Below are 14,581 nucleotides of genomic sequence, written 5' to 3'. Positions count from 1 at the left end.
TAAAGTTTTCCTTATATAAAGGCTCCTCTCCCCTCTTGTTGTATCCATTCATTCTCAGCGCATGATTGTCTTCACCCATCCTTGGCGAGTATAAGCCTTGTGTAAACCTCTTGCTACTATAACACAAGTATATTGTTGTCTGACATCAATCTCTCTTTGCCAAATCTCCCTCTCTCCTCTGTTTTGCTTCCGCATTGTGCAACTCAACATGTTATCAATCGCCCAAGGTCTTGGCTGCCCTCTTCTGCGAAGTTATTCCCTCTTCTAGGAACGTTTTCTTTTGGAGATCATCAGTTGGCTGCGTTTTATTCTGCTGTACCTGCGTTTTTCCTCATTGCTTCTTTGGTGCTCCTGCCCCTTGCGGTCTCTGCACAGAGACAAGGTGCAACCTGAGGGGGTTGCATTTTTCGCTTCCTTGAGCTTTGCAGGATTTGGAGTGATATTATTCACACCATCATGGCTACCTGGGCCAGAATCCAGGGATCTTCGAGGGCTGCGGAGAGGAAGCGCGGCCAGTTTATGAGAGAGTGGGACATTGGTATCTTTTTCACGTCCTCTCACTCGGGACTCTATTGGCAGCACAGGGCTCCTAATTGGTTGAGATCTCCACCTTTCTTGGTGTGAAATCTCCATTTTGTAAAAATTTTTCATACTTAATAGAAGTCTCCTTTCGGAAAAATAAAAATAAAAATTTTGAGATGACTGATATTGGGTTGCCTCACTTCTTTCTTGGATTGGAGATTTTTCAAGGCTCAAATGGCATATTCATTTCTCATCAGCGGTATGTTACAGAGCTGCTAGAGGCTTTCAAGATGTCAGATTGTAAGCTCATCACTTCCCCCATGGATCCCGGCATCAAACACTCCTCTTTTGGACCCAATCTAGTAGCAGATACACTTCCGTATAGGAACTAGTTGGTTCCTTGATTTGGTTGCCCAACACACAGCCTGATTGTGCATTTGTGGTGGGAACTCTCAGTGCTTTCATACAGGAACCTTTGGACACTCATTTGCAAGTAGCACTCCACATGTTGCAGTACTTGAAAGGTACCAAGGATTTCAGCATTTTCTATGGAGAGGGGGCCACTTTACGTGGCTAGAGCGACTCCGAGTGGGCTGGAGATGCGGACTCCCGACAATCTACTACAAGGTATTGCTTTACTCTTGGATCTGGAGCCATTTCATGGACGAGTAAAGAGCAGCCTACGGTGACGCTTTCATCAACCGAGGCGGAGTATTGAGCGGCCTGTTTAGCTGCTTGTGAGGTGATTTGGTTGCGGCGGCTACTTAAGGAGATTGGTTTTCGACAACAGCAGCCTACCCTTATCTCATGCGACAACCAGAGTTTCTTGGCTATTGCTAAGAATCCGGTATTTCATGCACGGACCAAGCATATAGAGATCCAGTACCACTTTGTGGGGAGCGGATCTTGGAGGGAGACATTATTCTTGAATATTGTCCTCTCCAGGACAACGCCGCAGACTTGTTCACCAAAGGATTATCTCAGTCAACTATTGGCATTCATGGTAGCTCCTTGGGTCTTGGGCCACCCCCAAGACCTAAGAGGGGGTATTAGCATATATCATCTCCTGTTGGTGGCTTTTCTAGTGCCTACAGGGGCCATTTCCATGCTCCGGCATTCCCCATATTTTCACCCATTTTTCCCATATTTTTCCCCTATTTTATGGGCCTTTGATGTGGGTTGCCCATCCTTATTAATGGTATTTTACCTATTTTCAGGTCGTGTAGGAGCCTAGGAGGTAGTCGGCCAGCTCATATAGGAGTGTATATATATGCTGCCCTCTTCCCCACTTATCATCATTCTTGATCATTGTTTCTTGATCACTTTGGTGAGCACCTTTAGCCCTTTGCCTACGGAGTCCACTCCTCGCCTATAGGCTGATTGTATCCACTCTTTTCTTGAGGATTAGTGCATCAGCATTTTGTTGTTCTCTCTCATCTCTCTCTTGGAGCTTCAGCGTTTTTGTCATTTGTCTACATCTTTCCGTTGCCCTCTAACAGTAGGCAGTTTTGTCGTTTGCAAACTCTGAGTCAAGTAACTCCTCCTGGGATCTAATGTGAAGGCGGAGACCGTAGAGTCCTGTCTCTTGCATGGAGAGAAAGCTATTCATCGCCTCCGCCACGAAGAGGAAGAGGAAGGGGCCATCCTTGTTTGACTGATGTGGAGATCGGAAACCTGTCCCCCAAGGCCCCCTCAATGAGGACATGATTGTGAGCTGCCGAATCTAGGGCGGAGATGCCTCTAATCCATCCAGTCAGAAATATCCCCAGCATGGTGCCCTCTAGAAAAGCCCAATCAACCCTGTCATAGGCCTTCTCAAAATCCAAAAGAAGAACAACCATGTCCTCCCTGTGAATTATGGCTGCAGTCGCCTCCCAAAAGGTGAAGATGTTATCCAGGATGCTCCTATCTTGGATAAAGCTGGTTTGGGTTCCATGGATCAGGTCGGGGAGATGAGACTACAGTCAACGGCTGATGGCTTTGGCAAGGATTTTGTAAGTGTTTTCTAAGAGGGTGATGGGGCGCCACTGTTGAAATCTCCAAACGGTCACCATCCTCCTTCGGAATCAAGGGAATCAGCCCCTCAGAGAGTCTCCCTGGCATTTGACCTGAGGCCATGATCTCATTGAAGGCAGCCATGAAACTGTCTTCCATGAGATCCCAATGACGCAGAAAGAGAGAGAGACCAGCAGGCCATCTTCGCCTGCTGTCTCAAAGAAATCACAGGTGACCACCTTGGCATGGTATCAATACTCCAACCACCTCTCCTCAATCGATCTAATCTCTGTGCAGGTTGCCTGCACAGTCAACTGAGACTCCACCCACGGACTGTCTAGGGTCTGCTCCTGCACCTGGAGGGATGCTAGGTCCCTGCGGAGACTCCTTTCTTGCTCTCTGAACCTGGTGAGTCGGTCCTGAGGTGCACTCTATAAAAGGATGTTGATCTCCTAAAGTCCAAATTCGAGCACGCTGTTGCCTTTCCCAGTCTAAAAGTGAGAGCCTCTCAAATCTCTTCGACTCTTATGGAGATCTCTATTTCAAGCCCACTTATCCACACAAAATCTATCAATGCACGAGAGGTTTGGTCCCGCATCCTTTGGTCACTAGAGAAGCAAAGGCTTCTTGGCGTTTGGCAAAACATTGTTAAGTGCCAATCATGTCCTCGTAGGGAGAGGACCAACTCCTTCCAAGCCGTGTACTCACTCCCAGTGATTGTATCCAAGCCTCCCCCTGCTTGTCCTCCTCTGGGTTCTCGAGCATGCTAAAATCTCCACTTGTGCACCAAAAATCAGCCTAGGGAAGAGCTTGTCTCAATTGGGTCCAGAACTCAGTCCGCCCCGCCACCCTATTGGGGCATAAATATTGAGGAAACCCACCCTCCATAACCTTGACTGTAATCCACTACGCCCTCCCCTGAACAATGATGCTTGAATCCAGCTCGGACAGAAGTGTCTACTCATTGACTAGAATGCACACCCTGTCTGAAAATGGCATTTTGTCCAGCCATAAAAAGGGGATTTATCTGGATTATTCTGGATTTATTAGATTTTATCCATCTTTTTTGTGTCTTGCTGCTGGCCGACTACCCTTTCACTAGCCGACCAGCAGCCCCCTTGACTATATATAGCATTGCCTCTTCATTCAGTCTTTTGTACCACTTCATAGACATATCTGATACCACATCATCTATCTGCTGCTGCTGGCCCTACATCAGCACATCTTCTTTGTTGACAGCATATCTGCAGCATTTTCCTTCAGCAGCATACCTTGGGACAGCAGCCCACTCTCTGCTACATATCATCAGCATTTCTTATCAGCTCATGGGACAGCAGCCCTCTCTGTTACACAGAGCAGATCAGCGTTTTTATCTTCAGTTCGTGGGACAGCAGCCCACTCTCTGCTACACAGTACAACACCTTAGCATTTTATCATCAGTACACCACTTGGGACAATAGCCCACTCTCTGCTACAGTTTATCATCGTTTTTCTTCTATAGTTTACCACTCGGGATGGCAGCCCTCTCTGCTCCTCTCCATCCCTCAGGTATTGCAACCCTTGTCACCAGAGCTTGCACCACTTTCACCACGCGGGATGGCAGCCCTCTTTGCTCCTCACCACCCCTCAGGTATTGCAGCACCCTTGTCACCAGAGCTTGCACCACTCGGGACGGCAGCCCTCTTTGCTCTTCATCACCATTCAAGTACTGCAGCACCCTTATTACCAGAGTCTGCATCATCATGAACATCATCATCACTTCAGCTTCCGCTGGTCACTACCACCTCGGAGTGCCTCTGCGTGCCTCTGCATCCACCGACGCGGGCCTTCAACACCGACCACCTCACGGAGTGCCTTTGCCTCACATCGACGCGACCCTTCGTTACCAACCATGCTTCATCTCCGACATCCTCTTTGCTTCTGTAGTGGTCTACTACTCAGAGTCTCCTCACATCAGAGGGCTCTTGTACATATGTTCACTCACCATTATATATAGACTCACTCACCTATTTCATGCTGTGTTGTTTTGCTTTGATCTCTCATACATCTGGTCCTTTTGTCCTTTTGCCCTCACCCTCCCTAGTTCCCCTTAGGGCCAAAAGCTAGGGACCAAAAGGTATGGCTGCGTCCAGGAAAAATCTTCCCGCATTTGCGGGTACTCCCTGCCGAAAGGTGGTGTTCCTGTAGGAACAAAAGATCAATTGGCACAGGCTCTTTGAAGCTCCTGTGGAGAAGCACTCCTCTTCTATGATGGTGAAGTAGGGCCCGTGAACATTCCAAGCGACGATCCGCATAACCAAGGATGGGGGGGAGTAAGACACCCTCTCCACGGAGGGTCTTTGGGTCGGTTTGGGAGGGGAATAATCACATTTTGACTGGGGCCAAATGCGGACCAGGTGATCCCTGAGCTTGTTCTCCATAAAGCTCCACTCTGCTCTGGCCCTGTGGTACGCCTGCTTTGTGCTCCACCCGTCGCAATAAAGGAAGGGGAGGAAGGGCCTCAAGGGAACCATGACTGCCACATGGAGGAAGGGCCTCAAGGGAACCATGACTGCCACATGGAGGAACACATACAATATCATCTCCAAGCTCGGGGTGTCAATGTCTCTATCTTGACATCAAAGGCAAGAGCTTGCTAACTCCATGCGGGCCAGTGCCCAAAAGTGGATGGAGATCACCTAGAGTTAATGGTGGAGGAGGCAGACTCGCAATCCCACTCCCTGTCATCCCTGTCAGGGGCGATGCTGAGAGGAAAAGAGAGGACCACCGCTCCACTACCTCGTGTATGGTGAGAGACCACACAAACGCGGAGTGGTGCCACGATCTCCAAGAACTCACCGTCCTCAACAGGAAGGCATCTAAGGCAGCCATAGTCAACAAGAAGGAATCTCCTCGGCAGCGTGGGGGGTTGGCACATCGTCCATCTCGTCGGGAACTAAATGAGGAGGTGAGCGGCAGCATCGTCTAGGTCGGTGGACATAGCTTTATGCACAAACTAGGACTTACTCTTGGGTGTTGATGGCGTAAGTGGGTATATCACAGCACGTAGACTAGGCTATGCATGATGGAGTTGATGATTTGAAGCTTTGTGAGTAGAGTCTCATGGAGTTAAGATGACTCTTTGGTTTTTGTTAAGTTTGGAAGATAACTTGGTCTTTCCATTGGTGGGGATGTCACAGCACGTAGAGTATGCTATGCATGATGGAGTTGATGATTTGAAGCTTTGTGAGTAGAGTCTCATGGAGTTAAGATCACACTTTAGTTTTTGTTAAGTTTGGAAAATAACCTGGTCTTTCCATTGATATATCTTTTTGCCGTGTTAGCAGACATGAAGACTTCTTTCGGAGTCTTTGTGTAAGTTCCGGCCAGCTGGTCTATGCTGATTCTTTCTATCCAAAGTGGTGCAATTGCCTAACCAGCTACCACATGCGGCGTGTGTGTTCTCTTTAGTGCTAGCCTTCATCATGGCTAGGTCTTTCCTTCACCTTTGGAGAAGTGATAAAAACATAGTATGGTGGTTTATTTACGAAGATTTGTCCACTAATGTGGACAAATGTGGACATAGCTTTATGTGTGGACCTACACCTCCTCTTGGTTGCTGATGACGAGAGGGGGTGTGTCATAGCACATAGTCTATGCTATGCATCATGAAGTTGATGATTTGAAGCTTTGTGAGTAGACTATCGATTGCACTTTGGTTTTTGTTAAGTTTGGGAAATAACTTGAGCTTTCCATTGGTGTATATTCTCTTTGATTTACAAGATTCATTATCCTTCATCTGTTTTTGTCATCAGAGAGGAATTCGATGAGCTAGTTCATGGTCTTCCACTATATAAAGGGAAGGCATGAACAATGTGAAGAACCAAATTTTCTAGTCTTTTTTTCCCCCACTTAAATATGATGCTCATAGAAGTTGGAAACACAGATGCTTCATATAGACGAGGAAGTCACATTGATTCTTTTTTACTGAAATATGCTTTTTATTTATTTTTTGGGCGATTTCAGGCTCTTGATTTGATTAGGAGTAAAAATATGCTTTTACTTATGGATTCATACCTGGAAGGGAAATACTCAAACGATGATGGGATTGAGCTTGTTCGCTTAGCATCCCGGTGTCTTCAGTTCGAACCCCGAGAGAGACCAAGTGCAAGGAACCTTGTAACGTCCCTTGCAGCACTCCAAAAACAGGCAGAGGTTAGTTTTTCTCTATATAATTATGGGGTGATCATGCAAGGGTGGTGCCTATGTTTTATGTGGTGGTTTCTTGGCAATTTCTTAGTCTTAACTAAGGCATAAAGAGTTATCATTCGCTTTTAAAATACAATTTATTTATACGTGGGCTTATGGCAGGTGCCTTCACACATTTTAATGGGCATTAAGAGAATTGAGACCATCCAACCTCAAAGTCATTCAATGTCTGCAATGTGGGAGGCATGCTCCAAGAACGATTTGACAACCATATATGACTTAATGCTGAAAACAGGATATAAGGATGACGAAGGCACAGAAAACGAGGTCACTTCTCACTTCTTTTCCAATGCCGTGTAAATACACCTTTTATCATGAGCAAAGATGTGGGTTAGAGAAGCTTATAATGCTAAAGTCCTCCTTTACATAGAAGCTTATGATTGTTGTTGGCTTGTGAAAACGCAGCTCTCATTTCAAGTGTGGACAAAGCAGATGCAAGACATGTTGTCTGCCAAAAAGAAAGGTGATAGCGCATTTAGAGAGAAGGATTTTAAGTCTGCAATTGACTGCTATACGCAGGTATGACAACGTGTAGATGCTATTTGGCTGGAATTTGGAATGTAATTTTAAAGGATGAATGAAAGATCGGCTGCTACCTGCACAAAGGATGCAGTGGACCATGGGACCAACCAGAGACACTGATGAATGGTGAACGGGAGCTTTTCTCCCCTTCACCACTCCCCCTTTTGCTCAGCAGGGGAAGTTGGCATCATATAGTTACAATGTAGGCTTGGACAACAAAAACAAAGAGCCATACCAAAAAGCTATTATCTAAATGTTACAAGTGACTCTTGGATGACAAGGCTACATGTGTCATTACACAATTTCATCAAATGTTGTATAGACTTCCTAGTGCCCACACTTCCTTGAGAGGTATGTTGACATCCACACTTTGCTTTAACAAAACAGGGTTCAGTGCTGCCTTCATCAAGAGGGTGCGCTCCATGACTGGGGAGAACCCGATGGCATTCACACCTAGTCAGACAAGCTTTCTGTATGGATATTGTTGATTTCATGTCCTGGGCCGTATTTGGCTCAGAAGATGAGATTTGAATTCCCCCACCTGTTTCTAGAGGTCAAGCACAATTGCATACAATCATTGCATAAAGGGCTTAGGTACAAGTGAATCTGTAGGAGTTGGCTGTGCTGATAGTAAAACCCATAGGAAGTTGTGGCTATCCCGGTTGCACAATTGAGAACTGAGCATACTGGTGAAAAGTGGGCTGTTCTGCCCCATGAGTAGCCAATTCAATGCATGAGCAAAGTAGGATGGTGGTTGTTGTTGGGAGTGCTTGAAAACTTGCTTACCACCTTCACCTTTCATCTGATATATACCATCTACTGTGGTTGCTGGATTTCTTGGAGAAACTCATACAATGCGGTTGCCGATTCTCCTGAGATTTCTTTGTTGCATTTTAAATCGTGGTGTTAACCAACTCGAAGTTCTCAAACATAAGCTCGGGGGGTGCACTATGAAGAAATCCTATGTATCACGTGCATTCAAGGAGTATTTAAAAAACCCCTTACACTTAATACTTTTGTGAATAAAATGACTCCTTTTTCTTCATAAACTCACGGTTTTTTTTCAAAATTGGTTAAAAACCCTCTCCTGTAAATGTAATTATGTAACTTTAATATACCCCTCTTGATGAACTCACATGCTACACTGGTGAAGCCCCTGAGAACACAAGCATCAAAAGTTAAAATCAACCTCCTAAGTTGCTGCCTTCTAGTTGCGTGGTTAGCAACTGCGGAAGCAAAGCGGGGTTGAATTGTAGCTGAACACAATCTGGCAAAACTAAGGCAAATGACTGGAGCTACAAGCTAAGATTAGTGCAAAGTTGTTTTTCCTGATTGTTTACTGCCCAAGCCCAAAAGCGTGTGGCAAGTTAGCCTATTTGAGCAACACACACCTATACTGCCAAAATCACCCAAAAAAATTCGTATTTCTCCATGCCCATCTGGGGGTGCTCTGGCTGCTGCTCTATTCTACCTTGCTTAGGTTGCTTTTTAGGAAGAACTAGTCGATCAGCCTTCCTCTGCTAGAACCTCCTGATCCCCTCCACCTGAACCTGCTGGACACATCTGAAGGCACAATCTTAGATCTCCATATGAAGCCACTGGTGGAGATTCCCACACGAAGACTGAAAGTCAGGAAACTAGAACACTGTCTAGACCATCTTACCGTTCTTGGAAAGCATCAGAGTGATCAGGTCTGGTGTTGATACCAATGTTGGGGAAACACCTAGCTGAACCACCTCAGGTTAGCTCATCTCAGAGCTTGAGATCCGGAGGCATCTAGAGACATAACTGGAACACATGCAGTAAGCCCTAGCATTCCATGCACCAGGACGCACCCTGAGGTTCTCGTCGCACGGAGTAGTCTGTGCTAGGCCAAGAGCCCAGTATACAATGATCAATCGCCATAAGTAAGCCCTAAACTGACTTCTATAGCCACCATATAACCAGGTGCTATATTTAGTCTAATTGCCTTTATCAACCAGTAGACCTCCCCGTTAGATGCCTTAACCCTGCCCCTATGTTAATCAGCTGGAGGCTAGTCTTGTTAACCTGTACTAGGCTGCGGATGTCCTCATCACAACCTTGACACAGCTAGCTGCATCTAGATGCCCACAAACTTGTCTAAGGATATCTCAGAGATGCACAGCATCCCAGACCCATGATTTCGTGGAATCACATTCAAAAACTTGGAGGAGCATGCAAAGAGGGATCGAGGACATGTTCCATGGACATGTGGAGGGATCATCATCTCATTTCTCAAAAGATGAGGTTCTCAGCCACCTTTTTCTTTGACAGAGAGCAAGCTTGCAGCCTAGCAGAGGTACACATGGCCAAAGCCCACTAGTGCTTCGTCGAACTAGTCAATCATATGCTTTGTTCCAATGACCTTGCCAAATCTTTTCTATTTCTTTGTCGTTGTAGCTTCTAGGGTTGCTGCATCTCACGCTGAACCACATTTGGTTATGATGAATCTCATTTCATGTTGATAAATATTTATATTTATGGTGGTTTTGCATGTACACAAGCAATTTCTGTTTTGCAGTTTATCGACTTGGGGTCAATGGTCTCGCCCACTGTCCTTGCAAGAAGAAGTCTGGCCTTTTTGCTAACAGACCAGCCGGATGCTGCTCTCGGGGATGCAATGCAGGCCTTGACGATAAGCCCACAATGGCCCACAGCTTTCTATCTGCAAGCTGCAGCCCTCACAAAGCTTGGGCATAAGGAAGATGCAGAGGAGATGATGAGGGAAGGGCAGGCTATCGAGGCGCAGCGACCAAGCACTTCTCTGTAAAGAAGGCATGGTACGAAGGTGAAAACCCATCTACTTTGCACAGTGTTCCCTTTTCATTGTTTTGAGCATGTGGAGTCTTTATCTGGGGGGTGTGCTGCACACCCTAGCAGGAGTTTATGGCTAGATAGCAATGGATCAAAAGGGAAGTAGTATCATCTTTTCATGCAGCAGAGCTTATTAACAAGAGAAAGGAACTTTGAGGGTTATCAATTAACTGCTGCTGGACCCAACCTGAAGTGGTTTGGTGCACAGTATAGCATTCAGGATGTTTCTGTTAAGAGCATGCATGAGCTATATGTAACTATTCACCTCAGCATTTTTCTATACATATATATGATAGCCATACACAATACTTCTACTTCCTTCTATCGTCAATTAAGCAGGGTTTTGATTCTCTTTGGATGTTCATTACATTCCGCTTTCATGTCGTAGGCGTTTTTACACCTTTGCTATTGTTACACTGCAGCAGTGGAGCAAGCCATCAGCTCCTTTCTTGCTCTTCGCCCTTCCTTATGTAGAGCTTGCCATTTGGGTTGGTTTACTAACTAGATCTATTTTGTGAAATTTCTAAGGTGCTCCTGATACTATAATGCATTGAACTATAATGAGATATATCAATTTGTGTGTGATTCTGATACTGATAATGCATTGAACTATGATAAGATACATCATTTTGTGTGTGTGTGTGTGAGAGAGAGAGAGAGAGACATGTGCGCGCCTGCGCTCATGTCCAAGGTACTGATATTGAGAATACATTGTACTATGGCTCAGATACATCATTGTGCAGGCATTTGTGAATGAACTAAGGTACTGTTGGTATTCAATAATGCATCGAACTATGATGTAGATACCTCACACTGTGTGCACTCGATGGTGTGTTTTCCCACGCCCAAGTTAACTGGGTCGTGATGGAATCTCGTAACTGGCCAGCCATTTCCCATCTGTGCCGATTTTTGGCACAGTCGGAGTTTTCCACTGAAAGTTCTGAACATGAAATCTATTTACATAAGATAGGAAAAGCTATCCTAAAGAATGTTTGATAATTACTTAGGTTCATCCTAACTATGCTACTGTATCAGGCTTTCTCTTTCTCTTATACTTTACACGGATTGAATTAGTAGAAGCATGCTACACACGTTTCTACATGACAAGAACAAATATGTACACAAGCATCACGGAAGGACCTTCGTAAAACCCAGCATGAACAAAAACATGTCGTGTGTCTTGCCAGACCTCAATTGTGATGGATTTATGAGCAGGTCTCATCCAAGAAGTTCATCCAAAGTTAAAGTAAGAATATCTATGTAAATATCTTGATCCTCAGTCAAGAAGTAGAAATATCTATGTAAATATTCCTTTAATTCAAAGTTTTTTTTTTCATATATCTTAGATACTTTTAGTGACCACGAGTGTCAGAAAACAATTGTGTGCCAGAAGGTTTGCTATATGGCATATCAATCAAATAGGTTTGCTATATGGCATATCAATCAAATAGGTTGCAACAAGAATAGAATCCTCAATCTATGCATGGAAGTTTAGGGCATCTTTGATATATAGCCTAGCAAGGAGATAGCTTTGCAATTAGGTAGGTATTGATGATGGCACTAAAAGACTTATCTCTATGCTTTCTTTTTTGATGAACTGTGGGTGGATTAGATCGAGTTGTCTCTTCCTCCTCCATCACCTCCTTGATTTCTAATAACTCATGAGTGAACGAGCGTTGGCTTGGTTGTGGTGCGTGTGACACATGTGAATGGGTATAATATGCAGAAGATGATAATCATAGGTCATGATGGGTGGGTGTGGGCATGGGTATGTGTCGTGGCTATGGGGCTATTTGTGTGGTCCTAGTAGTTTCCTTTTGTAAGGGTTGTAAGCCCTAACCCTAACCCTTACTCAGCCTGCATGCAAGAACATGAAGAAGGAGATGTTTGTGATAGTTTCCAACTAGAGTGCTTCGGTAGCCTTATCCGCTTGGACAAGTGCACAAGTGTGCATGAACAAACATCAAGTTGAATTCATACTAACACAGAACATTCAAAGATAAAGCGTTGTTTCAAATCAGAAATGAACACATGCCACATCCAGGACATAGTGCAATGTTGCCAGTAACAATATCACACTCAAAATGCCATTGCTCACATAACACCTCCACATTATACCACGTGGAAGCTTTTGGCATTGACATTTGTTTTCTTTTTCTTGAAGTCCTAATTTCAGCAACACGTCTTGCCTTGTAGGCATGTATTTTTCAAGTTTCAATTTGCCATGTTACCTATAACAAACGTTTGGTAGTTTTGATTGACATATCTCAAAGGTAAAGTTCAAAATTAAGAAATATACAACCGTGCAGTTTTACTTATATCTTAAAGTGATCAAACGAGCATGAATCTGTAAACATACTTGGAAAGGGTGCTAGAGGCACGTTTGTTATCGATGAACTACATGGCATGCCTACTCTTATGATCGATGGAGATCTTGAAGTATCTCGCAAAAAGGATAATTACAAATTGGTTAGCACATTTGAATCTGAGTTACATGTTGTTCAAATCATACGAATTTTGTACTTGTTTGTGCGAGTGAAAAAAAAATCATACATAAAGTATGGCAGGGAGTTGGCACAAGCCTCTCCATAATTTTATAAACATAAACAAACGTGACCTTCCCTTGTTTCCCAAATAACACTCTTGGCATTGAAAGTGGACCAAAGATACACCTTCAGTGTTGAAAGTGGTCATTAGTTTGTTCGAATATAAAAGAGAGAAAATAGGATACCTTTGTTAGCCTACGATATTGAAGTTGATGATGCGACGAGTCTCATGTGATATTGTTTCCCAATCATTGATTAATGTAGAGCTATAACCGTTGTCGGTGCACACGAGTTATCTTCAACCTCGTAACCAAAGCCGCAATCTGAAAAAAGAAAAAACTTTCAAAATAAAAACCAAATTAAGATGCAAGCAAAGCTTCTCCTGCAAGCGGCTATCAAGGCAACTTGACCAAATAGCTAAGCTTAAAGAGGACATGCTTGAGGAAGGATGTTGCCTCTTGGAGTGTACAGATTGTGAGATATGTACAATATCACGCTTTTGGTCATGAGCACCCAACAATGCTATAGTTTCCCCTCTACCTCTTCCCATAACTCCTCGAGATAAACCATCATAGTTTGCATTTTTTGCAGGTGAAGAGTTGAGTAGGAGGGAGAGGAGGGAGAAGGGGCGATGGGGATAAACAAGGGTCTAATGAGTTAGCTACAAAAGAGAAGGGCTGAGAATTGATATTGTTTAAAAGAGTCTAGCTGCTATGGCGATTTTGGGTTAATATCTGAAGAGGTTGTAGGTGGCGATGAGCCTATGCTATGAGTTGATTTCCTTGCACTGGCGATGCTTCTCTCCTTAGAAGAGAGTCCTACTGTTGGCTATGGCCATCTATCCTTGCTAGCTTTTTTTGCAAGGATGTTAGGCTACCCAAGGAAAAAACGAGAATGGCCATTTCAGACTCCTCCTGAAACAACTGCTTCTCTGAGTAGTTCCTTCTCCTTCTTGCTGGCTCTACACTGGAGCTGCACAATGCATCACCAAGCTCTCCCCCGAGCCCGCCACCACGGCTATAAAGCACAGCGCCAGCAGCAACCCATCCATTCCTAACCACTCCCTATTCCCCTTCACAAAATCTTGATTCTTCATCACATACTTCACTGTAGTGATCGCAAGAAAGAAAGCAGCTGGATGCCCCGCACCACAGGCAATGGCATGAAGCGTTGTTGTCGAAGTTATGATCCCGTCTGTCATGATCTGCGGTATGGTGAGATGGTGACCTTGGGTTATGGTCTTCATAGGCAGGGGAGGGGCACCCAGAACAGAAGGCCACGACAATCGGCACGAAGGTCCCCATGTCTCCCAAAGTGCCGCTCGCCTTGTACCGCAAATTCGATCAAAGCTGGGTGTGGAGTCGAGGTCTTGGCTCTTTAAAGTCGCTATATATCTTTCATCAAAAAGCAGTCGACAACTTATATAAAAGATTTTTTTTATTTTTTATTTTTTATTTTTTTTGCCTCTTTGAACTCCCATGAGCTATCTTTCATCAAGCACTTCACAACTATTATGGTATCCCGTGAAGACCAAGAGCTGGAAGGCCTCTCTCTGGGTACCCAGTTCGGCCGTGTTTTCTCAACAATTGTTGGCTTTTTGAACTCCCATGAACTTATCTTTCATCAAGCAAGACAACTTATCCGGTGAAGTATATATACAAGATCAAGAGCTCGAAGACCTTTGTCTAGGTACCTGGTTTGGCGCGTTTTCTCAACAATTGTTGGCACTTTGAACTCCCATGAGCTATCTTTCATCAAGCAGTTGACAACTTAACGTAGGCCTATTCTCTGAGAGTTGCTTTCCTTGCACTGCTTCTCTCCCTTTTTGGCATTTCTTTTTATTTTATTCTTTATTTTATTGCGTTGCCACGTGGCCTTCTATCCTTGCCTACCTTTTTGCTTTAGGCTACCTA

General features: G+C 44.4%; 1 protein-coding gene and 1 long non-coding RNA gene across 3 annotated transcripts in view; one reads left to right on the top strand and one right to left on the bottom strand.

Moving 5' to 3' along the window:
• Positions 1 to 10,440, top strand: part of LOC147633238 (serine/threonine-protein kinase BSK5-like) — a 39,276-nt gene extending 28,836 nt beyond the window's left edge. Inside the window, exons 7-10 of one of the 2 annotated variants that reach the window (XM_086806260.1) lie at positions 6,523 to 6,711; positions 6,868 to 7,032; positions 7,171 to 7,228; positions 9,830 to 10,440. In XM_086806260.1, coding sequence (XP_086662386.1) covers positions 6,523 to 6,711; positions 6,868 to 7,032; positions 7,171 to 7,228; positions 9,830 to 10,008 — 591 coding nt within the window. In that variant the 3' untranslated portion in view covers positions 10,009 to 10,440. Of the gene's footprint in view, positions 1 to 6,522; positions 6,712 to 6,867; positions 7,033 to 7,170; positions 7,285 to 9,829 lie in introns of both variants that reach the window. The other variant, XM_086806259.1, reaches the window with a different exon arrangement.
• The window catches only part of LOC147633237 (uncharacterized), a 35,308-nt gene extending 21,994 nt beyond the window's left edge, over positions 1 to 13,314 (bottom strand). The window contains exons 1-2 of the long non-coding RNA XR_015267086.1: positions 12,854 to 13,314; positions 12,482 to 12,555 (exon numbers count right to left, since the gene is read on the bottom strand). This is a non-coding gene — a long non-coding RNA (uncharacterized LOC147633237). The remainder of the gene's footprint in view (positions 1 to 12,481; positions 12,556 to 12,853) is intronic.
• Between the last annotated feature and the right edge of the window lie 1,267 nt (positions 13,315 to 14,581).

Source organism: Cibotium barometz, chromosome 12 (genome assembly GCF_041138505.1).
Source record: "Cibotium barometz isolate CiBa-2024 chromosome 12, ASM4113850v1, whole genome shotgun sequence".
Taxonomy (NCBI): domain Eukaryota; kingdom Viridiplantae; phylum Streptophyta; class Polypodiopsida; order Cyatheales; family Cibotiaceae; genus Cibotium; species Cibotium barometz.
The sequence above is the reverse complement of the archived record's forward strand: the minus strand, read 5'-3'. Positions and strand labels throughout refer to the sequence as shown.